At 33.0% G+C, this 26,330-nt stretch overlaps 1 protein-coding gene across 1 annotated transcript in view; it reads right to left on the bottom strand.

The window, feature by feature from the left end:
- The window catches only part of CERKL (CERK like autophagy regulator), a 233,218-nt gene that overhangs the window by 74,235 nt on the left and 132,653 nt on the right, over window positions 1-26,330 (bottom strand). Inside the window, exon 3 of the mRNA XM_074215572.1 lies at window positions 12,114-12,245. Coding sequence (XP_074071673.1) covers window positions 12,114-12,245 — 132 coding nt within the window. The remainder of the gene's footprint in view (window positions 1-12,113; window positions 12,246-26,330) is intronic.

The following is a 26,330-nucleotide window of genomic DNA, read 5'->3' as shown; positions in this document are numbered from 1 at the left end:
TCTTAAAAATTTGACTCAATTCTCTATATATTTGAGAAATAAGTACTTGATCAGAAATACTGGCAATAAAAATTGTTTCCCAGTTTTCTGTGTTCCTTCTAATATTGTTTGCATTGGTGTTGTTTTCATAAAAAAATTTTAATTTAATATAATCAAAATTATCCATTTTGCATTTCATGATGTTCTCTATTCCTTCTTTGGTCATAGTTTTCCCTTCTCCATAGATTTGACAGTTAAACTATTCCTTGCTCTTCTAATTTTCTTACGTTGTTAACTCTTTGTCTAAATCATGGGCCCATTTTGACCTTATCTTGGTATATAGTGTGAGATATCTATGCTTAGTTTCTACCATACTAATTTCCAGCTTTCTCCATAATTTTTTGTCAAATTGTGGGTTCTTATAGCAGAAGCAAAAATCTTTGTATTTATCAAACAATAAATTACTATTGTCATTTACAACTCTGTTTTGTGTACCTAATCTATTCCACTGAACCATCACTCTGCTTCTTAGCCAGAAAAAAAAGTTTTTATAATTGTGGCTTTATACTAAAGTCTTTAAAATCTGATATGGCTAGTCCATTTGCCATTTCTTTCTTTAATTTCCTTGATATTCTTGACCTTTTTTCTTCCAAATGAATTATATTTTTAGAACTATAAAATAATTTTTGTTAGTTTGACTATTGTGGCCCTAAAATATTATTTCAGACAGATTGTCATTTTTATTATATTATTTTGGTCTATTCATGAGCAAACAACATTTTCCCAATAGCTTAGATACGGCTTTATTTTTATGAAAAGTATTTTGTAATTGTGTTCATATAGTTCCTGGGTTTGTCTTGGAAGGTAGATTCCTAAGTATTTTATAGCATTTATAGTTATTTTAAATTAAATTTCCCTTTCTATCTCTTGTTACTTGTCTTTGTTTTTTTTTATATTTATATGAGTACATGATTTATGTGGGTTCATTTCATATCCTGCAATTTTGCTAAAATTGTTCAAGTAGTTTTTTAGTTGTTTCTCTAGGACTCTCTAGAATTTTAATCAAATCATCTGCAAAGATTGATAGTCTTGTTTCCTAATTGCCTATTCTAATTCCTTCATGTGCTTTTTCTTCTCTTATTGCAAAGGCTAAGATTTCTAATGGTGATCCTTGTTTCACCCTGCTCTTATTAGAAAGGTCCTCAACCCATTGCATTGACACTGCTCATCATTTTAAGGAAAACATGCTTTATTCACATGCTCTCATGTTTTTAATTGGAATGGCTACTATATTTTGTCAAAAGCTTTTTCAGCATCTATAAAGAGAATCATATGATTTCTGATAGTTTATTATTATTGTTCTTGATAAACAATTGTTCTTGATCTTGCTGATCATTTTCCTAATATTGAACCATCCTTGCATTATTGATCTAAATCCTACCTGGTCATAGTGTATTATCTTTATGATAACTTGCTTTTATCTCTGTTAATATTTTATTTAAAATGTTTGCATCAATTTGGAACTATGCTCAAAGGGCTATACAATCATGTCTATCCTTTGGACTAGCAGTGCCACTGCTATGTCTATATTCCATAATAAATAAAATATGGGAGGGAAAAAAGTCTATATGTATGGGACTATTATAGCAGGTCTTTTCTGGTGGCAGGGAGCTGAAGATCGAGGGATGTCCAGTGATTGGGGAATGGCTGAATAAATTATGGTATGTGAGAGATGAAATACTGTTTTATTATAGGAAATGATGAATAAGATATTCTCAGTCAAAAACCTACTTGAGCATATTCAATGAGAAATGTATTTATACAAAGTGACAGCAATACTAAAGATGATCAGCTATGAATGACCTACCTTTTTCAGTAATGATGTAATCCAAGAGAACTCTGAAGGAATTATGATAAAGAATATTATCCATCCGAAAGACAGACCTGATGGTGTCTGAATATAGACTTAAGAATTTTTTTTTCTTTTCACTTCATTTTTCTTGAAGTTTCTCTTTTTTTGCAGAGGAAGGAGGTTACATTGACTTTAACAAACTATTATATTAATTTTTTTCATGACTACATATTTTTAAGCTAAACCAAGTAACTTGTTTTCTCAGTGAGGAGGAGTGTGTGGGAGGAAGGGAGTGAATTTGAAACTCAAGGATTAGGAAGTAAATGCTGATACTTGTTTTTACAGGTAGCTGTGGGAAAATAATATGCTTACCAGCATATATGTATAACTATTAATATTAATAATAATAATAAAGTTTGTGGGGTACAAATAAATATATAAAATAAAATAAAATTCAAGTTTCTTGAGAACAAAAATATAAATATTTTCTATGTTTTGGCTCTTCCTGTTTTAGGTATTTGCACAATATTTCTGTCATAAAAAGAATTTGATAGGATTCCTTCTTCATTTATTTTTCCAAATAGTTTATATAGTTTTAGAATTAATTGTACTTTAAAAGTTTGATAGAATTTCCTGTCCTAGAGATTGTTTCTTGGGGAGCTCCTTGATGGCTTCTTTAATTTCTTTTTCTTAAATGGGACTATTTAATTATTTTATTTCTTCCCTCTTTTGCTACTCTGAACAATTTGTATTTTTGTATAAATTCATTTCATTTAGATTGTCAAATTTATTGGCATATAGTTAGCTGAAAAGAATTATTTTAATTTCCTCTTCACTGATTGTTGAATTCATCCTTTTCATTTTTGATACTGGTAATTTGGTTTTTTTTATTTCTTTTTTAAATCAAATTAAGCAAAGGTTTATTTATTTTGTTGGATTTTTATAAAAATAATTCTTAGTTTTAATTACAATTTCAATAATTTTCTTACTTTCAGTTTTATTAATCTCTTCTTTGAGTTTCAAAATTTGCTATTTGATATTTAATTTGGGATTTTTAGTTCATTCTTTTTCTAACTTTTTTGTTTATAAATTAACTGATTTCCTCCTCTAATTTATTCATTAATGCATTTAGAAATATAAATTTCCCCTAAGAATAGTTTTAGCTGTACCCCACAGGTTTTTGACATTTTGTCTCATTTATTGTCATTCTATTGGATGAAATTATTGATTGTTCCTATGATTTGTTTGATGTACATGTTTTTTAAAATTAGGATATTTAGTTTCCAATTATTTTTGTCTATCTTTTCCATGACCATTTATTACATGTAATTTTATTTCATCATGATCTGAAAAGATACATTTAATGTTTCTGCCTTTTGCATTTGATTGTGAGAATTTTATGCCTAATACATGGTAACTACAGGGGTGCCATGTACTGCTGAGAAAAAAAGTATATTGTTTTCTATTCTCATACAAATTTCTATAGAGGCCTATAATATCTAAATTTTCTAATATTTGATTCACTTCCTTAACTTCTTTTTTGTTTATTTTGGGGTTAGATTTTATCTAGTTCTGAGAGAGAATGGAGGAGATCCCCTGCTAGTATAGATTTGCTGTCCTTGTTATTAACACTTTTCATTTCTCCTCTGAGAATCTGGTTGCTATACACTTGATGTATATATGTTTAGTATTGATGTTACTTCATTGTCTATGGTACCTTTCAAGAAGATGTAGTTTACTTGCTTATCTCTTAGATATATTTTTGCTTTTGCTTTGTCTGAGATCATGATTACTCCTCCTGCTGTTATTTTTTTTTTTTACTTTGGCTGAAACAACACATTCTGTTCCAGTCTTTTGCCTTTACTCTTTGTATATCTCTACCTCAAATGTTTCTTGTAAACAACATATTGAAGGTTCTGGTCTTTAATCCACTCTGAAATCTGCTTCCATTCACATTTTATTTTCCTGTCTTCTTTTCCCCCTTATGCATCCTTCCCTTCTAGCAGCCCTCCTTCCCTTTTTTTTAAACATTTCCCTTTCTAATTTCCTGTAGGGTAAGATAAACTTCTAAACCCAAGTGAGTATATCTTATTCCCTCTTTGAGCCAAAGCAATCAGAGCCCTCTCCCATCTTTCCCTCCATTGTAATGAGTCTTATGTGCCTCTTCGTGCAATATAATTTATCCCATACTTCCTCCTCTTTTTTTCATAACTTAAACTATTTTATATCTTTACATCAAAATCAACTTATGCCAACATCCTCTAAGTATTCTCATTCTCAAAAGTTAAAACTATCACTATTGTTTTATAAGACGTCATGAGGAATGGGACTTTGGGAAAATTTGCATGAAATGATGCTGAATGAAATAAGCAGAACCAGAACATTATTCTCACTAATAGCAGCATTGGGTGATGATCAACCATGTTGGACTTGTTCATTTCAGCAAAACAGTAATCAAAGGCAATTCTAAAAGACTTGTGATGGAAAATGCCATCCTTATCCAGAAAAGGTCAAAAATCTTCAATTTTTGAAAGTTGTCTTATGGTGTGACTTCTTTCTTGCTAATGTTTTTCTTCTGTCTGAATTTAATTCTTCTTTTACAATATGATTAATATGGCTTTATGTTTAGTTTGGTTGTATGTGGAACCTCTATTATATTGCTTTCTGACAGGGGAAGTAATAGGAAGGAGGGAGAAAATATAAAACTCAAAACCTAGCTTAAAATGATTGTTGAAAACTACCAATGCCTGTAATTGGAAAAATAAATATATATATTTTTCAATTTTTAAAAAATTCCTGTGTAGGGATGCAAACTGTTTAATGTTGCTGTATAACTTTTCTTCCTTTCCTATTTACCTTTTTGTGTATCTCTTAAGTCTTGTATTTAAAGACCAGGGCAGCTAGGTAGCACAATGGATAGAGCACTGGCCTTGGAGTCAAGAGAATGGGAGTTTGAATGTAGCCTCAGACACTTGACACTAGTTGTGTGTCCTTGGGCAAGTCATTTAACGCTGACTGCTCCACATTCAGGGCCATCTCTAATCATCCTGATTCATATCTGGCCACTGTACCATCTCTGGAGGAGAAAGTGAATTTAATGACTTAGCACAGCACCCCTTCACTCAAATCCAATTCATGTGCTTGTCAAGATATCACCTCCCTTGATGTCATGGTCTTCATTGAGAGCAAAGGACAAATATCATAATCATCATCCACATCATGTAAAGATCTGTTTTTTTATCAGGAAAGTTTGAAAGTCCCCTATTTTGTTGAATATCCATTTTTTCCCTTGAAAGACTATTAATTTTTTTTAGGTTTTTTTTCCAAGGCAAATGGGGTTAAGTGGCTTGCCCAAGGCCACACAGCTAGGTAATTATTAAGTGTCTGAGACCAGATTTGAACCCGGTACTCCTGACTCCAAGGCTGGTGCTTTATCCACTGCATCACCTAGCCACCCCAAGACTATTGAATTTTTTAGGGTAGTTGATTCTTAGTTGTAATCCAAGCTTTTCTGACCTCTAGACCCTACAATCCTTTAAAGTTGAAGCTGCCAAGTCTTATATTCTGATTCATAACACTTTGGGGTTTTTTTGAATTGTTTCTTTTTGGCTGCCTGACCTAATAATTTGGGAATTTGGTTACATTATTCTTGGAGTTTCAATTTGGTATCCTTTTTAGGATGTCAATGACTATTTTACTCTCTGTTTCTAGAATATAAGGGCAGTTTTCCTTGATGATGGCTTTTGGTCATGTCTTTCAGGTAGTCAAATTATTCTTAAATTATGTCTCCTGGATTTATTTTCCAGGTCAGTTGTTTTCTGATGAGGTATTTTACATTTTTTCTTCTATTTTTTCATTCTTCCATATTTTTTCTATTCTTTCTTCTATTTTATTCATTTTTTAAATTTTTTTGACTGATTTATGATGTCTAATTAGCTTTCATTTTTTAAATTTTTTTGACTGATTTATGATGTCTAGCTTTCACTTGGCCCATTCTAATTTTCTTTTTTTAAGAAAAATTTTATTTATTTTGAATTTTACAATTTTTCCCTCTTATCTTGCTTCCCTCCTCTCATTCCCCACAAAAGGAAGTCTGCTAGTTTTTACATTGTTTCCATGGTATACACTGATCTAAGTTGAATGTGATAGGAGAGAGAAATCATATCCTTGAGAAAGAAAAACAAAGTATAAGAGATAACAAAATTACATAATAAATTACATAATTTGTTTTAAATTAAAGGTAATGGCCTTTGGTCTTTGTTCGAACTCTACAATTCTTTCTCTGGCTACAGATGGTATTCTCCATCACAGATACCCCAAAATTGTACCTGATTGTCTCACGGATGGAATGAGAAAGTCTATTAAGGTTGATCATCAACCCCATGTTGTCTGCAGTGTGTGCAATGTGTGCAATGTTCTTCTGGTTCTGCTCATCTTGCTCAGCATCAGTTCATACAAATCCTTCCAGGCTTCCCTGAATTCCCATCCCTCCTGGTTTCTAATAGAACAACAGTGTTCCATTATATACATATACCTTACTTTGTTAAACCATTCCCCAATTGATGGACATTCACTTAATTTCCAATTCTTTGCCACCACAAACAAGGATACTATGAATATTTTTGGACAAGTGACATTTTTATTCTTTTGTATAATCTCTTCAGCCAGTAATTTTTATTGCCCTTTGGGCGTAATTCTGAATTGCTCTCCAGAAAGGTTGGATGAGTTCATAGCTCCACTAACAATGTATTAGTGTCCCATATTTCCCCAGAGACCTTCTAAATATTATTGTCCTTTCTAGTCATATTGGCCAGTCTGAGAGGTATGAGGTGGTACCTCAGAGATGCTTTAATTTGAATTTCTCTAATAAGTAGTGATTTAGAGCAATTTTTCATAGGACTATGCATTGCTTTGATTTCCTCATCTGTAAATTGCTTTTGAATATCCTTTGACCATTTATCATTTGGGGAATGGCTTGTTTTATAAAAAAATTTGACTCAGTTCTCTATATATTTTAGAGATGAGTCCTTTGTCAGAAATACTACTTGTAAAAACTGTTTCCCAATTTACTCCATTTCTTTTGATCTTGATTACAGTGGTTTTGTCTGTACAAAAGCTTTTTAATTTAATGTAATCAAAATTATCTAGTTTGTTTTTAATGATGTTCTCCATATCTTCCTTAGTCATAAACTGCTTCCCTTTCCATAGATCTTTCAGATAAACTACTCCTTGATGTTCTAGTTTGCTTATAATATTGTTTTTATGTCTAAATCCTGTATCCATTTTGATCTTATCTTGGTATAGGGTATGAGGTGTTGGTCTAATCCAAGTTTCTGCCATAGTAACTTCAACTTTTCCCAACAGTTTTTATCAAAGAAAGAGTTTTTATCCCAAAAGCTGGACTGTTTGGGTTTATCAAACAGCAGATTACTATAATCATTTCCTGCTATCTCTTTTGCACCTAGACTATTCCACTGATTCACGACTCTATTTCTTAGCCAAAACCAACCAGTTCTGATGACTGATGCTATATAATATAATTTTAGATCTGGTAGGGCTAAGCCACCTTCTTTTACACTTTTTTTTCATTAAATCCCTGGAAATTCTCAACTTTTATTTATTATTATTTCTCTAATTTTCTAACAATCATTTCCTTCAGTTCCCTCTTGCATCTCCTTTTCCCTTTGGCCAATTCTATTTTTTTAAAAGAATTGTTTTATTTTTCCATTTGCCTAAATCTATTTTTAAAGAGTTGTTGTCTTTGTCCATTTGTATTTTTAAATGAGTTATTTTCTTTAATCAATATTTATGTTTCCTTTTCCAAATTTTTGAGATTCTCTTAAAGAGTGTACATTTCTTTTCCTCATTTTTTCTTCTTCATTTTTAAAATTTTTTATCCTTTTCAAGAGTACATTTGGGTCTGAAGTCAATTCATATTGTCCTCTGAGATTTCACAATAATGTCCTCTTCTGATATGATGTCTTCATCTTCCTAATCTCCATAGAAGCTTTCTATGGTTAGGGCTTTCTTCTGATTCTTATTCATGTTTAGTCTAGTTTATTGTTTTAAAAGTTGAGTTCGACTCCTGAGTCACAGGGAGGCACTATCTCAAGTTTCTTGAAGTGAAGGTTAGAGGCCTTTTAACTTTCCATGTACTGGGGCCTCAGGTGTTTGTGGCATCTACTAGGTTGCCCTGAGTTGGGATTCTGTGGCTCACAATTTGCCTTCTATAAAGGACCTGGAGGCCTCTCCATTAGTCTGCTGTGTCTCTGGTCTGCTGAACTGGGAGCCTTTGCCTTCTCTAGCCCTGTCTGTGCTGGGTCACACCACCCCTATATATGAGCAAGACAGACTTTTCCTGAAGTCCTTCTAAGATATCTTAAACAAGAAAATGCTCTTTTCTATCTTTTTGTGGGTTCTGTAACTCCAGAATCTATTTAAATAATTGATTAACATTGTTTCTGAAGGAAGCTGGGCAGGACTCAGAGAAGTTCCAGATATCTATCCAGCATTTTTGCTCCACCCCCCTCCTCATTCTAATTTTTAAGGAATCATTTTCTTCATTCAGCTTCTGTACCTCCTTTTCTATGTGGTCAATGCTATTGTCTAAGGAGTTATTTTCTTCGGTCAATTTTTGTGCTTCTTTTTCCAAGCTTTCAAATTCTAATTTCAAAATTCTTTTGCATAATTCTCATTTCTTTTCCCAATTTTTCTTCTTCCTATGATTTTCAAAACCCTTTTTGAATTCCTGGTTTGAGACCAGTTCAATATGCTACTGGCCTGTTGAGCCAATACCATAAGGACACAGAAGGCTAATCTAAGTTATGGCTAAGAGTCTCTCACTGCCTTGTCCCAACATAACCTTCACTAAATCCACTCACCTTTTACCCATTTGAGATACATCTTTTCTGGTCCTTCCAAGCTGTCATGGGTTAGAAAATTGTTTCAATCCATCTTTTTGTGAACTTTGTCTCTCCAGAAATCTTTTAGAGATTTTATTTAACATTGTTTCTGAGGGGAAATTGGGGAGAATACAGACAAATTTTTGGTTTCTTTCCACCATCTTGGCTCTGCCCTTCCCTACCAAATATTTAAAAAACAATTAATTCCATTATTATATAAAGTATTTGGAAAATTGGGTTAAAAAAAAGAATCCTATCAAGCTCTTTTTAGAGAACAAATATGGTACTTATACCTAAACCAGGAAGAGCAAAAACAGAAAAAGAAAATTATTTTCCTAATGAATATTAATACAAAAATCTAATTAAATTTTAGAAAAAAATTACAGTAATATATAACAAAAAACATACACTCTGAACAGGTAGAACTTATACCAGGAATGCAGGACTTGTTCAGTATTGGGAAAATTATCAGCATAACTAATCATATGAAATAGAAAAGCAACAAAAAATTATGATTATTTCAATAGATGCATAAAAGTTTTTGACAAAATACAACACATTGCTATTAAAAACATTAGAGAGTGAAGAAATAAATGGCAATTCCCCTAAAATGAAAAGTAATAACTATCTAAACACATTGGCAAGCATCATTTGTAAGAGGGATAATCTAGAAGCCTTTCCAAAAAGATCAGGGTAAAGCAAAGATGTCCATTATTACCTCTATTATTCACTCTTGTACTAGAATACTAGCAGCAGCAATAAAAAAAAGAAATAAATGAAGAAATTAAAATAGGCAAAAAATAGATAAAACTATTACTTTTTTTCAAACAATATGATGACATACTTTAAAATATCCTTTAGAATCAACTGACAAGTCAAAACAATATCTTTTTGCAAAATCATAGAATGCAAAATAAACTCATAAATCATCAATATCTCTATGAGAAAGAAATTTTGGCATCAATTGAAAGAAAAAGAAATTCCACTTTAAAACAGCTGCAGAGAATAAATATTTGGGAATCTACTTGACAAGACAAACTCAGAATCTTTTATTTTAGCTCTTCCTGGAAATCCATTAGATCTTGTGGCCAAATCATACCTTTATTAGGCTCTGCCTAGTTTTAGTGTGATGTTTTGCTGGTTTGCTTTTGCTTTAGGCTGGTATCTATAAATAATATTACTTTATCATCAGTTTACTTTTCTGTTTACTCATATTTCCAGCTTTACTTCATGAATTGAAACTTTATTTATTTTTTCTTTGATCAGGGCCAAACTTTGACTAATCTAGCATATTTGAATGAGAAAGTGAATTCCAAAGATGCATTCCCTTCTGCTGGCATTTATTACAATCAAAGCTAGCAGGTACCAAACTAATGTCTATCTTTTGAGTGCAGCTCATTGGCTTTCAAGTACAGTTTAAGTCAGCTTACTTCAAACTTTTAGAGCCCCCAGAACATATGAAATGATTGGCATAATCTTCATGTCCTGAAACTTCCAAAAATATTTATTAGAACTTGAATGTCCTTGTTTGACAATTTTAGTCTTGACTCCCTTTGTCTGGAGCTTGTTTCCCAGCCTGGGAATTTCCTAGCTAAAGCATTATAAAGCTGTTGGAGTTGTAAGGCTTCTGAGAACTGAATTTGCTTCAATGAAGTTTCTCTGATTTGGACCACTTGTTATGGACAGCAGGCACTAGAGGTCTAGATGACTCTTTTTACCAAACTTGACTATAAATATTAACTGTAGTTTCTAGCCTTGTTTAAATATGTTGTGCTATTACTTAATCCAGTGCTTAGTACAGTGCCTGTCACATGGCAGGAGCTTAATAAATGTTTGCTGAAATAATTAATAAACATTATCCGATCTGGTGCTCTTGTTTTATATTTTAAATACAGTCAAAGGCAAGTTTCTCAGATGATAAGGTAGGAAAAGACTAGGATATGCAATAAATAAAAAAAATTCGAAGAAATGGAATTCCAGTGTCATCTGAATTGACGGAAGCCCAAAACTTAACATGACTAAAGCTTTATTTAACTATGCACCTCTTAATTTTACTTAACTGCCCGGGACTCTTAGGCACATCTCTAAAACATAAGCTACAGAAGAGCTGACCTGTGATGATAAAGAGTTCCCTCAAGGAAGTTCCTGGAATCAATGAAAAATCACATGTATGACCCCTATCTCTAATATACATACATACATACATACATACATACATAGACAGAATGCATAGACATATGCATGTACTCACATATAAATGCATAAAAGCCTATATTTACATAATATACAATGTGTAAATTATGTATATATATATATATTTATGTAGACAAATATAACTATATACATAGTGTGCCTATATGTACATATTTATGTGTGGGTACATGTATTCAAATATCAAAGCATATATTGCTAAATATAACATTATTAGATACTCTGTTGTTATTAAGTTATTTTTCAGTCCTGTTCTATCTTCATGACCAGTTTTCTTGGGAAAAAACACTGGAGTTGTTTGCAATTTCCTTCTCCAGCTCATTTCACAGTTGAGAAAATGGAGGGCAAAATGACTTGCCCAGGATCACACAGCTAGTAAGAACTTGATGTCAGGTCTGAACTCAGGTGAGTTTTCCTAAGTCCAGGCCTGGCACTGCACCACCTAGCACTCATGGATTCTGTTAATTACTACTAAATACTTTCATCAGTTATATATCTTTAAAAAAACATGAACCTTATTCTTGGAAGAGGTATAAACTTGTCTAAGCCCAGGTGCCAATGTACATGTAGCCAAATGCTTGGGGAAAGCAACAAAATGAAATGGAGGTTGTGTTGGCCATGGAAAGAGAAGGTCTAGGGAAAACTTCAATTGCAGTTCTTTCTAGCTGACTCTTTGGCCAGTTCATTTGCTTTTCTAAAGGTTGATGTTCTCATTTTCAAAACAAGGGTGACAAAATTTGTAAGATCTGCCTTGCAATGAAGTTGTGTTCCATGCACTGCCAGAAACTAGCAATTAAGTCTTCACTTTTGACCTAACCAGTAGGGGTCAGAATCAGAGCAAAAACAATGGGAAGAAAGCCTGAAAGATCATTATATGTACATTTTTTTATTTCATCAACTTGTCAAATTTCAAAAATAATTCACATGTACCCAAACCACCGACAAATCTAGACTTAATTTAACAATTATCCATTTGGGGAAGATGGGTAGGAAGAATATTGAATCCTTTTTTAAAGTATGCTAATATGACATCATATGATTTAATTGAAATACATGATTTTAAAATTATCAGAATTCTATTCAAATAAAGATTAGGAGTAATTCAGGTCACTTTAGTTGCTTATGTAGAGTTTTTTAAAGGGCTAAATCAAAACTTTAAAATCACTTACTTGTTACATCGGTCTTTATTTTTGCAAGCTTCAAAAGAGGATCAACATGTTCGTAATAGATATAGGTAGCTTCTTTTTTGTGACTTTGTGGGTTAATAAGTACTTTTAAGAATTTGGGCCGGTTTGAAAATCCTGAAATAAAAACATAAAAACTTTACATTTTAAAGATAGTTCCTAGACATTTTAATTTTTAACTTTTCAAAACTACCTATTTAAGTTGTTAATTGAAAGAAGTAAACAGGTTTTTAAAACTGTTCATTACCTGCATTTAAAAATGAATTTTTAACATTTTCTGGACTTGGTTGCTATGTCAACAGATTTACTTTTAATCAACCAGTATAATTAAGATAAACCCTTAGTTTATAAGAAAACTGGACCATGGTATGCAGTTCATGAAATAAAAGGTGAATAAAACATTCTTTTATTAATATAAATCAAGTTTTAGTTTCCTTCAACTTTAGTTTCTAGAGAAAAGCAGTGAACCATAGCACAAATAGTTATCCACTTCCTCTTCCTAAGTAAATATGTTCATTATCTGAATCAGACACCACAGCAACCCTGAGGCTGCTGAAGCCCTGACCTATTAATGAGTTCAGGGTTAAATAAAATAAGTAAGGATGAGTTGGTGTAAAAGCACCTATAGAAATACATGTTGATAAAGATGAGAAAGGTTTAGATCACAGCTCAAAACTGAAAAAAGGGGGCCAAGGAAGAAAAAAAATATTCTGTTGGGAATTAAATAGGAAACGCCTCTCAGCAGGGATTTGATGATAGTGCTACCTCACAGTTGGTGCTGAGATTTGATACTGCAATTTTCTAGGTCTGCAAGATGCTTATCACTTAGGACACAGCTGGAGCAGGTGCAAAGCAAATTTTCTGTTGTTAGGGTCAGGAGGAAAACAGAAGTTACAGAAAGTCGAAAACTATTTCTCTTGTAGGATCACTGCATAAAAAAGCCTATATGTTGATAGTGTACTTTCTCTTTGGAAATAAGATCCATTTTATTGATTTTAATAATATTGCCCAAGTTTAAATTAAAATTTTTATCACACCAATGTCAGATTTTGAACAGTCCTAGAATCTGTTGAGCCTCATCTTCATTTTCCTTCTCTTATCTGAAATTTTCCAATAGCACTGATTCCCTTCAACTTCAAAGAGATCAAAGTGAAGAGATGAGGGTCGTAAAATTATTTTCAAGATAACAATTTTTCAAATATATATATATATATATATAAAAATTCTAACTTCTGGATATTAAATTCATAAAAATAGCTTTCTTAGCCAAAAATTAATTGAACCAGTCTTTAAAAAATGATCTTTTAATACAAGAACCCTGTTAAAGGTACAAAAACATAAAGCATCTAAAATTACATATGATTATAGTTAATACTTTATTTTTAAAATATGCATTTTTAAAGGGATAATAGAGAGTAGTAGTATTTACTCAAAAATACTTACAATTACAATAAAATACATATAATATCAGTTTTTAATTATATATTAAAAACTGCAATGTACCAATGGAAAGAAAAAGATTTGAAGTTAAAAGTGTCTGAGTTCATATTCCTAGTCCTGCTACTTAAAGATCCATTATGTGTTAGATGCTAAATAGGCTATGCCCTCAAGGAACTTATGTCTTAATATATGATGGGGGAAGGAAATTATATAGCTAGATGAAGGGGAAGTAAAGATGGAAGAATGGGGGGAGGAAGAGTCAGCGAGAAGACATACAAAGACAACACAGAGACAGACAGCAGGAGACAGAGAAATAGAGATCTAGACAAATAGATGTAATTAAATATATATGTACAAAATAAAGTAAGAATTCCCAAATTTAATATGAAGACCAGTTTGTTGATAATAGAAGGGAATATTGATAGATTAAGAGTAGGAGTGACCTATGTATTCATGGGAGGGAAATAGCTAGATGATGGGGAAGAAAAAAGAGAATGGGGGGGAGAGACAGAGAGGAGAGAGAAAGATTGAGACACAGAGACAGACAATAGAAGACAGAGAAATAGAGATTTAGACAGACAAATATCAACAGGTACAAAATAGTGTAATCGTCAAAGGAGGTCACAAATTTATTATGAAGATAAGTTTCTTGATCAAAGAAAGGGATAATAAGAGACTAGGAATATTAGTGGCCTATGTGTTCATAGGAGGGACATAGGTGGACAGTGGGCATGAAGGTGCATGGATTGACCACTAGGACTACAAGTTTCCATCCAGACCAATCTATAGCACAGAATCACAGGGATTCTAAGTGGAGTGACAGGCAAGCAGCAGGTGGCTGTAGTGGATGGTCATGGTATTTACAAAACATGTGTGACCAAGGACAGGTACTTAGCCTCTCTTGACCTCAGTCCCTTAGCTATAAAATGAAGGAGTTGGACTAGATAGTCTTTACAATTCTACTACTGAAGTTTCTTGTAAAAGAAACATGACTTAATGGTTACTTTGAGGCTTTGATTTTTATCAACTTAATGTATTAGATAAATACTGTACGTTTCCTCAGAAGGGCTCAATGTAGGAAACTAGGTGGCACAATGTATAGAGCAACAACCCTGGAGGACCTGAATTCAAAAGTGGCCTCAGACACTTAATAATTACCCTGAATATGAACTAGAAAATGAACTGAATAATTACTAGAAAATGAACTGAATAATTACTAGAAAATGAACTTAATCATTACTGGGCAAGTCAGCCTCACAGGTGCAAAAAAAAAAAAAGGAAGAACTCAAGTTGGCAATGTCTTTGCTATTTTTTTTTGTTAAAGTATGTCATCTGAGAATGAGTGTGGAGTGAGGAGCACCGGCCTCTGAGCAGCCCTGAAGTAAGAACCTGCAGTGGGAATCTGGGGAAAGCAACCTGCACCTCCAGAACACAGTCCACAGATGGTAAGGGGATCAGGGAAGACTACAGAAATCTCTCCACTCTCCCTCGGCAGGACTCTGCTGTTTGCCCACTCACATCCAGGTTGCAGTTTGGTCTTCCATACTAAGATAGCAGAGCCCCTCCTCACAGCTCCAGGGCAGAGGGGAGTGCCTGTGGTCATTTACATATCAAAGCACAGGCAAAAGAACATAAAATCTTGGAGGAATAAAGGTCCCAGTGGGCGGACCCTAAAAAATACCAAAGCGGGTATCCCAATAATACTCAGAAATTCAGGAAGCACCCCCAAGCCAGTCACAGGCTGGATAAATGAGTAAACAGAGAAAAAAAGAGGAACACCATTGAGAAATTCTTTGTCTATGATCCCAAGGATCAAAATACTCAATCTGAGGATGAGGAAGTACAAGCTTCTGCATCTTAAGACTCCAAGAAAAATGAAAGTTTGGCTCAACCTATAATAGAGCTCAAAAAAAGATTTTGAAAATCAAGTAAGGGAGGTAGAAGAAAAATTGGCAAAAGAAATGAGAGAGGTGCAGGAAAAACATGAAAAAAGAAGTCAGCAGTTTAGTCAAGGAGATCCAAAAAAATACTGAAGAAAATAACATGTTAAAAACCAGCATGGGTCAAATGAATAAAACAGGTCACAAAGTTATTAAGAAGAAGATTGCCTTAAAAAGCAAAATTGGCCAAATAGAAAATGAGATAAGAAAGCTCTATGAAGAAAACAAATCCTTTAGATGTAGAATGGAGCTAAAGGGAGCTGGTGACATTATGAGAAGTCAAGACACAATACTTCAACACCAAAAGAGTGAAAAAAATTAGAAGAAAATATGAAACATTTCATTTTAAAAACAATTAATCTGGAAACAGATAAAGGAAAGATAATTTTTAAATTATTGGGATACCTGAAAGTCATGATCAGGAAAAGAGCTTTGACCTCATTTTTAAAGAAATCCTACAGGAAAATTGCCCTGATATTATAGAAGTAGAGAGAAAAACAGAAATTGAGAGAATCCACAGATCTCCCCCAGAAAGAGATCCAAAAAAACAACCCCCAGGAATATTATAGCCAAGTTCCAGAACTCCCAAGCCAAAGAGAAAATATTACAAGTAGCCAGAAGGACACAATTCAAATATCATGGAGCTGCAGGCAGGATCACACAGGACTGAGCAGCAACCACACATTAAGGGTCCGTAGGGCTTGGAATGCAACTGAGAATCAACTACCCAGCAAAACTAAACATCCTCTTCCAGGGGGAAAAGAGGGACTTTCAATGAACCAGGGGAATTTCAAATGTTCCTACTGAAACGACCAGAGCTGAACAGAAAGTTTGATGTTCAAATACAGGACTCAAGTGATGTGTAGAGAATGGAGGAGAAGGGTAAAGTATGAGGGACTCGATGATGAACTGCATGTATTCCTGCATAGAAAAAATGATACTGATAATACTCATATGAAACTTCTCATTTGATAGAGCAGGTAGAAGGAACTTTTATAGATGACGCACAGGAGAGAGCTAAATTTGTAGATAAAATACATTGTAAAAATGGAGTCAATGACTAAAAGGGAAATGCACTGGGAGTAAGAGAAAGGAGAGGTGGAATAGGTTAAGATATTTCATAATATATATATATATACATATATATATATGTATATATATATATATATAATTTACAATGAGCTTTTGCAATGATAAGGAAGAGGGGAACGCAAGGGGGAATGAGGGAACCTTAAAAAAAAAAACCTTTGGGGTCAATGAGGAAGCACATTATAGCAACAATCAGGCAAAATATTTTATTTTTCTTCCTTAAGGATATGATTTCTTTTTCATCACATTCAAATTAGATCAATGTATACCATGGAAACAATGTAAAGACTAACAGACTGCCTTCTGTGCAGGGTGGGAGTAGGGAAGCAAAATTAGGAGAGAAATTGTAAAAAAATTTAAAAAAATAAATAATAATAGAATAAAGTATGTCATCTGGGGGGAAAGCATCAGAGATGTAAGAAACAAAAGAAGTATAAAGGTAAACAAAAATTAAAATGATAAATGGATATTCATCTTTGAAACTCCTTGTTTTTCCCATGAAAATTATTGCAGTTAATGATTCAGGTCTTCTTGATCCCTTCCAATTTTGACTTCAAGGTCTAAAATATTTGTTTCAAAACTCAGGAATTTTCTCAAAGGGAAATATTTCTTTCATTCCTTCACAAAATTCATATGTTAATGGTAATAAGGGAGAAAGGAGTAGCATCTTACTGCAGATATCTACAAGATTTTTAATTTTTTTTCCATCTACAACCATCTGGGGCAATAAAAGGCACACTAAAAATGTTTTATCACACTGGAGAAATTTTGAGATATAAGTGTTTTATCCCTGTCCTATTAAACTATAATATAGAGAATTTACTTTTAAAAACTACTTCAATTATACTGATTACAGAGCACAACACTGTAGCAAAGCAAAATCCTAATCAGAAATGTCAGACAATAATTTTTCCCTTCTGTCCATTTGGCAAGAGAAACATGGAAATCATTTTTAAAACTAGAGATAGGAAAAAATATGTATGCAATAGGATCAGCATGAATTTAGTTTAATCCCTCTTATATTCTAAATCCATAATTATGTAAAGTAATATTTTTTATAAATGATCATTGCCTTGAAATCTAAATTCAAAAGTTCCAGAATAATTAAATTATATTCACTGCCCTAACCCTAATAAGTCAGGAAAATGAATTTATTGGTTCTAGAAAGATGAAAAGTATGTGAAGCTCTCTTCACATTGGGAAAGGGAGAAAGGAAGAGAAAACTTTTTTTTAAGTTATACTTGATTTAACCACAAAAGTAAACCCAAACTCTACATGCTCCAAGTTTCCTACTAAGTCAAGGTTTTTCAGCATATTTCTTGGTCATGAATCAAAACTGTCATTTTTATTAGACTTGTCATTTTTCTATTTTTTATTTTCCTCAAAAAGATCCATTAAATTAGAAATTATAGGTAAAGAATTGATACACATTAATTAGCAACCTGTTGATAATTTTCAGCATATAAAGACTTTTTATAGAAGGTAGAATTTATTGAATTATGCAGCAAATTCCTCAAAAAATGAATTTGTTGAATTTAAAAGTATTTGCCCAAAGTAAAAATGATTCATTGATATCACCAAATTCTGGTACATATACAAAGGAAGGAACAAAAGATCATGTATTTGTTACCAATTAACTTATTTAGCTACAAAGGAACTTCAACATATCCCCTATTATTCATAAAATTTAGAAAAAGTAATCCAGTCTCTAAAAAAAATATTTACATATGATACCTAAAAATTTTTGTCTTTAACCTTTTTAGGAGTTATCTAGAACATTCAACAAAAATAGTTAAATAAGAGGTAGTACAAAAGTACAGCTCATCACAGCAACCTGAAAAAAACTAGAAATATACCACAAAATAGAAAAAAAAATTATAATAAGGGAAAAGAAAGGAAATACCCACAAAAAATTAGCAAAGAGAATGAAGAAAAGATGAAATAATGAAAAATTTCTAATAGTTCTCACTATGGCCCAAGCTCTAGGAATAATAGTAATATATAAAACAGTGTCCACCTTAAAGAGGTTCACATCCTAATGGGATGACTAGAAGAGTATATATATTTTATTTATATGTTATAAATTAATATGAAATAGTTAGGGGAAAAGGCATTGCCAGGTGGGGAGATTTCATTTGCATGTGATACTTGAGCTTAAAATAATCTTAAAATAATCCAGGGATTCCAAATTTTTGGGGTTGATGAGGAAGCACATTATAGGCATGGAAGTCAGTTGCTTCAAAGTTACAGAGTGGGATGATATGTATGACTATATCCATAGAGTGCAAGGAGGTAAGAATGTATAAGGAAAATTGTATTGAAAGGAAGGCCCAGGACATAGAGAGCTTTAAATATGAAATGGAGAATTTTATCTATGATATAATGAGGGAAGAGGAGATTCTTGAATTTATTGATTAGGGCTGATTTGAACAGACCTCTAATTGAGGAAAGTCACTTTTGAAGCTGTAGGAAAAGGAATACTGCAGTAGGGAGAGGCTTAAGGGATGTTAAGAGACAAAATAGGAGGCTATTAAAATCATCTAGGTAAATAAAATGAAGAGGCCTTGAATAGGAGTGGTAGTCAGGTGAAATAAAGGGAACAGATATAAGATATATTGGACAGATATAAATAGCAAGACCTGGAAACTGATTTGATTCCTTTGAGTCGATTTTTTATTTATTAGTTGATTGTAGGAGAGATTACTTCTAAAATAGAATCTTCCCCAAAAAAAGGGTGCAATGTCATAAAAAAAAACTTAAAAGTACTTAGAAGTCCAGTGGGAAAAAAACTGAAGGAAAAGATAAAGCATGAAATTATAGCTCTTAATAAATTTTAAATGATAATTGTTGACTTTGAGCAAAAGCTAAAAAATTAAGTAAAAAAGTAAAGACATTGAAAAATAGAGGAGAAAAAGGCAAAATTTCAATGAAAGAAAATTTTGTGCAGTCCTCCCCCAAAAAACCAAACCAAAAAAAAAAAAAAAAAAAAAAACAAAGGCTGGAGAGAGAGAATCAAAGAATTATTGCTCTTTCAGGAATTAATAATGAAACAAAAAGATTATATACTGACTATTTCAGTCATAAAATTTGCCCATAAATACTGGAAACAGACAGATTAATCCACTCCATAGGATATCACAGGAATAAATCCCAAGTTTGACTCCTCTAAGGTCAACAATTCAGCAGTGTTTTGGGGGAGGGAAAAGGAAGAAGCAGGATCTTCCACAACCTTTCACAACTAATCAGTCTAGGATCCAAAGAGATCCCAGTGCAGAGAGCATATTAGAACCCAGGTGAAAAAAATGGAAAGTTGATTCCTATGCTATCATCCTTATCACCATCACCCTAAAGATAAAAATTACTTGCCATGCTTTGTAGCAATCCTGGGTCAGAATATGCAGCAAAGCCAGGGTGAGTGGTCCAATAGCCCTGAGACTTCTTAAGGGGAAAAAAATGGCAGTAAGAACATTTTCAACAAAGATACCATAGAAAAATTAGTAGATCAAGTAAGGCTGATAAAATCTGACAGAGGAAGAGACATGCACATCAATTTAAAGAAAAAATCCAAAAAAAAAATATTTAAAATTTAAATAAAAATAAAGAAAAGATCCAACTCAGTGAATTAAGACTCTGCAACAAAGATAATTGAGAAACTCTGGATAAGGATAGAAAAGCAATTTCTTCATTCTCCCTCAAATGATAATGGAACGACTAAAAGAAACTTTTTAGTTGTTCAAAAACCAATCAAAGAATTAAGGACATATAAAAGAAATAAGGAAAGAGATGAGGGCTCAAGAGAAAAAAATTATCAGCTAAGTAGTAAATGAGGTAAAACAAAAAAAAGAACTTTTTTTCCCATATGAGTACAGCATCCAAAAATGATAAGCATATATACAAATAAAATGTAAAAATACACAAACATAAAAATAAGAGAATAATAATTTAAAAACAATAAGATTTGAAGACTATATATATATATATATATATATATATATATATATATATATATATAGACTCTATACAGGAATAATACTAAACTTGAAGATAGAATGTTAAGAGACATTCTAGTTATTAGAGATCTCCCAGAAAATACTATAAAAAAGAAAAGCAGCTCATAATCTAGCATAATTACCCAGAAATAACAGACAGCAAAATACAGAATAAGAAGATCCTAAGAACAGAGTCATTAAGTTTAATTCATCAAGAAATAAGTTACTAAAGCAAATTACTTATTATAGCAACCAAGAGAAAATTTTTGAAATTTAACAGAAACAAATCAGAAAAAAAAACCCAAGATTATTCCTGGTCTATAGAAAAAAAAGGAGTAGAATATGATATTCTAAAGAATAAATAAATATTAACTACATTAAAAAATAACATGTATTCCCAAACTGAGTATAAAAAAATTACAGTGAAACAGAAAAATCTGTACTACTTCTTCAAAAATAACCATCAGGGTATTCAACTTGTAAACTTACAAAAGATTTAAATAATTTTTCAGAGACCAATGAAAGACTAAGTATTAAAATCTTTGTTTTCATATGGGTAAGATGAAGCAAGATCTTGAAAACGTATGAGAATTTCTGACCAAGATGGAAAAGAGAAGCCAGGCACTGTGCTAAGGTCTCCTGGTCGAGCCAGTGGCAGAAAGCAGAGTCTACCAGTTGAGACCAGGACTAATCCTAAAATCAGTCACATAGGCATTGATTGTGGTACTCACAGTCCGAGGCCATGGAGTCTTTGGCCCTGGGAGCAGAGGTTGGGGGGGGGGGGTGCATGGGAGGGACATCCCAGCAGGGCTGGAAGGTGAGTTCAAGCACAGAGAGTTGCACAGTGCAGCTGGATATTGATCCTCTGGGCTTGGCTGGTCTGGAGGATGCTGGACTCCATACTTTCACTTCAGCAGAGTCCTCTTCCTAGAGCAAAACAGTATAGCCCCACCCCACTCCTCCCCACCACACACACACACACACACACACACACACACACACACACACACACACACACCCCAGGTTCAGGCAAGGGCAGCACAGTTCCCTCAGCTGAATAAGGAGATTAAAATTCTTGCCTCAGGGCCCAGCCCTCATTATTCAAGGATAACAGTATTCTGTTGTACCCCCCACCCCCTCCAGGCCAAGGGAGAGAGGGCTTCAAATCAAGGTTACTCCAATACTCCAGAGAAAGTAATAAACACCCCTTCTGGCTGGCCCACTTGGGGTTATTAAATCTAGTGAACAAATCTACTAGGGACCCCAACACCAAAACTCTGTGAACCAGCCCCTCCACTAACACAAGATCTTGAAAAAAATGAAGAAAAGCCAACAAGGTGGGGGGGGGGGATCCATAGAAAATAACAAGGTAAACACCCTAACTCAGAGAGATCTAGAACTACTGAGGAAAATATGATTTGGTCTCCAGTCAAGAAAGACTTCCTTTTAGAAATCATGAAGTAGTTTAAAAATCAATTGGAAAACTGGGGAAAGAAACCCAAGAGAAAATTAACATCTTGCAACAAAAAAAACAAATGCTTGGAAAATACAATTGCACAAAGGAAAAAAGAAAATCATTTTCTCAAAACCACAATTGGAAAAATGAAAAAAAGAAAATAGTTCTCTCAAAATCTCAAATGGGCAAATGGAAAACTTCAAAAAGAGAATTGACCAACTGAAAAAGGAGTTGCAAAAGATAAATGAAGAAAATTCCTCTCTAAAAAAAATAGTCTGCAGAAACTAATGACTTTATGAGAAAACAAGAATCAATTAAACATAACCAAATAAAATTGAAGAAAATGTAAAACACCTCATCAGAAAAACCAATAACTTTGAGAATAGATTCAGAAGAGACAACTTAAGAATCATTGGGCTTCCTGAAAACATTGAAGAGAAAAAAAAATCCTGAACTCAATATTATGGGATTTAGTGATGGAAATTGCCCTGATATCATGGAAGCAGAGGGCAAAATAGTTACTGAAAGAATACATCGATACACTCTGGAATAGGATCCTAAAATGAAAACACCAAAGAATATTGTGGCCAAATTCTAGAACTATGAAATAAAATAGAAAATCCTATAAGCAGTCAAAAAGAAACAATTTACCTACCATGGAACCACAGTAAGGATTACTCAGGACCTAGCTGCATAAATATTAAGGTATCGAAGGGCCTGGAATGAGATATTCTGAAGATCAAGGCAGCCAAAAATTTATTATCCAGCAAAACTGAGCCTTTTCTTGCAGAGAAAAAGATGGACATTTAATGAAATAGGAGACTTCCAACTGGGGCAGCTAGGTGGCACAGTGGATGGAGCACCAGCACTGGAGTGAGGAGTACCTGAGTTCAAATCTGGCCTCAGACACTTAATAATTACCTAGCTGTGTGTGGCCTTGGGCAAGTCACTTAACCCCACTGTCTTGCCAAAAAAAACCTATAAAAAAAAGAAGAAAAAAAACTGCTATCCAATATCACCACCTGGGAGACTCTCATAACTAGAGAGAATTGTAACTCTATTAGAGAGAGAATATGCCACATCAGAAATAATGGACACTTATGGGATAACCAGTACTTGGATAGAATGATTTAAAAACAATATCTCATTAAAAAGGGAGGATAGTAAAGAGACAGGAGGATGGAGGAGATTTCATGGAGTAAATCCCATTACATAAAGAGGTTTAATTTAATTTAATTAAAGGAGCTATTGCAATAGAGGGAAAGAAGGGAGGTGAGAACCACCTGAATCTTACTCTCATCAAATTTGGCCTAAAGTTAACACACACTCAGTTACATTAAAAAACTTACCATTCATGTATTAAAATGGGAATGAGGGAGGGAGAAGAAAAAAAGAGGAACTAACAGAAGGAAGGTAAAAAAGAAGGGGCAAAGGGAAAGGGGAAAGAAAGGGGAGGGGGTTGGATATATAAGGAGGCAAACACACCAAGGGTGGTGATATACAGAAACAAAATACTAGGGAATATGGATAAAGTGAAGAAAGGGGAAAAATACAAAGAGAGGGAAAATAGCATAAAGGGCAATAAAGACTAAGTAATTATAACTTTTAAAGTAAATGGGATGAACTCTCCCATAAAAGTAAGTAAATAGCGAGTGGATACAAGCCAGAATCCTAGAATAGGTTGCTTATAAGAAAGTCATTTGAAGCAGAGAGATACATATAGAGAAAAAGTAAAAGTTTGGAGCAAAATATATTTTCCTTCAGCCAAAGTGGAAACAGCAAGTGTAGCAATCCTTATCTCAGACTAAGCAGCTGAAAAAAACAGATCTCATTAAGAGATAAGGAAAGAAACTATCTTCTTAAAAGGTACCATAGAATATAAAGCAATTTCAATACTAAATATGAACCAAATTAGCATCCAGATTCTTAGAAGAGAAGTTGAATGAGTTAAAGGAAGTCACAGATAGCAAAACTCTACTGTAGGGAATCCTCAACCTCCAGCTCTCAGATTTAGATAAATCTAACCATAAAATAAACAAGGAAGTTAAGGAGATAAGTAGATTGCTAGAAAACCTAGGAAAGGTAGACCTTTGGAAAAACTGAATGGGGATAGAAAGGAATATACTATTTTTTCCTTCAGTACATGGCACTTACAGAAAAATTGCCCATGTACTGGGGCATAAAAACCTTAAAATCAAATGACGAAAGGCAGAAATAATGAATTCTCTTCTCAGATCAAAATGCAATAAAAATTGCATGCAATAATGGAACAGGGAGATACAGACCTAAAACTAATTGAAAACTAAAAATTCTCATTTTAAAGAATGAGTGTATCAAACAATACATTATAGAAAGAATTGATGATTTCATCATAGATAATGACAATAACAAAACAATATACCAAAATAAGGAGATATATCTTTAAATGTTTACATGAATAAATTAGAGAAAGAAGAAATCAATGAACTAAACATGCAACTAAAAGATTAGAGAAGGAACAAATTGAAAATCTCCAATTAAATAACAAATTCTAAATTCTAAAAAATTAAAGGAGAAATTAATAAAAGCAAAAGCAAAAGAACTGTTAACTAATAAATGAAATCAAGAGTTGGTTTTGTGCAAAACCATTAAATTGATAAACTTTTGGTTAATCTGATTAAAAAAAGAAGAAAACCATATTGCTAGTATCATAAATGAAAAAGGTGAACTCACCTCCAATGAGGAGGAAATTAAAATAATAATTCAGAATTATTTTGGCCAACTCTATGCCAATATATTTGGTAATCTAAGTGAAATGAATGAATATTTACAAAAATGTAAGTTACCCAGGTTAAATGAAGAGGAAATTTAATAACTAAATAACCCTAATCTCAGAAAAAGATATTCAACAAGCCATTACTGAATTCCCTAAGAAAAAATCTCCAAGGCCAGATGGATTCACAAGTGAATTCTATCAAACATTTAAGGAACAATCGGTCCCAATTCTATACAAACTCTTTGTAAAAATAGGTGAAGATGGAACTCTGCCTAACTCTTTCTATTACACCAATATGGTGCTGATACCTAAACCAGGAAGAAACAAAACAGAGAAAGAAAATTATAGACCTATTTCCCTGATGAATATAGATGCAAAAATCTTAAATAAAATCTTATCAAAACAATTACAGTAAATTGTCACTAGGATAATACACTATGACCAAGTAGAATTTATTGCAGGAATGCAGGGTTGGTTCAATATTAGGAAAACTGTTAGTATAAGTAATCATATCAATAACAACCCTATTTCAGAAATCATATGAGTACATCAATAGATGTTGAAAAACCTTTGACAAAATACAGCACCTATTCCAACTGAAAACACTAGAGAATGTAGGAATAAACTGATTGTTCCTTAGAATGATAAACAGTATTTACGTGAAACCAAGCACTATATGCAATGGGGATAAGATAGAGGCATTCTCAATAAGATCAAGAGTGAAACAAGGATGCCCATTATCACCACTACTAATCAATATCATATTAGAATGTTAGCTTCAGAAATAAGAGAAGAAAAAAGATTGAAGGAAATTGGAAAGGAAGAGACTAAACACTCACTCTTGGCAAATGACATACATACCTAGAGAATCCCCAAAAATCATCTTAAAAACTACTAGAAACAATTAGCAACTTTAGCAAAGTCGCAGGATAAACCTTCATAAATCCTCAACATTTCTATATATGACCAGCAAGATACAGCAGAAAGAGCTAGAAGAGAAACCCCATTCAAAGTAACTTCAGACAATATAAAATATTTGGGAGTCTACCTGCCAAGGCAGACTCAGAAACATTTTGAAAACAACTACAAAACACTTTTCTCACACATAAAATCAGATTTTAAAAAACTGTGCAAATATAAACTGTTCACAAATAGGCCGAGCTAATATAATAAAAATGACAATTCTACCTTAAACTACTTATTTAGCCATCAAAATTCCAAAAAAAATTACTTTAATGAGTTTTAAAAAATGGTAAGTAAATTCATATGAAGAAATAAAAAGTCAAAGATTTCCAGGGATTTAATAAAAAAAAAGTACAAATGAAAGTTGCTTAGCCCTACCAGATCTAAAATTATATTATAAAACTTCCATCATCAAGACTGTCTAGTATTGGCTAAGAAATAGAGTGGTAGGTGGCTAGGTTGCCCAGTGGATAGAGCACCAGCCCTAGAGTCTGGAGTACCTGAGTTCAAATCTGGCCTCAGACACATAATAATTACCAAGCTGTGTGGCCTTAGGCAGGCCACTTAACC

Source organism: Macrotis lagotis, chromosome 1, assembly GCF_037893015.1.
Source record: "Macrotis lagotis isolate mMagLag1 chromosome 1, bilby.v1.9.chrom.fasta, whole genome shotgun sequence".
NCBI lineage: Eukaryota > Metazoa > Chordata > Mammalia > Peramelemorphia > Peramelidae > Macrotis > Macrotis lagotis.
Note: the sequence above shows the minus strand (reverse complement) of the source record. Positions and strands in the feature narration are given on the sequence as shown.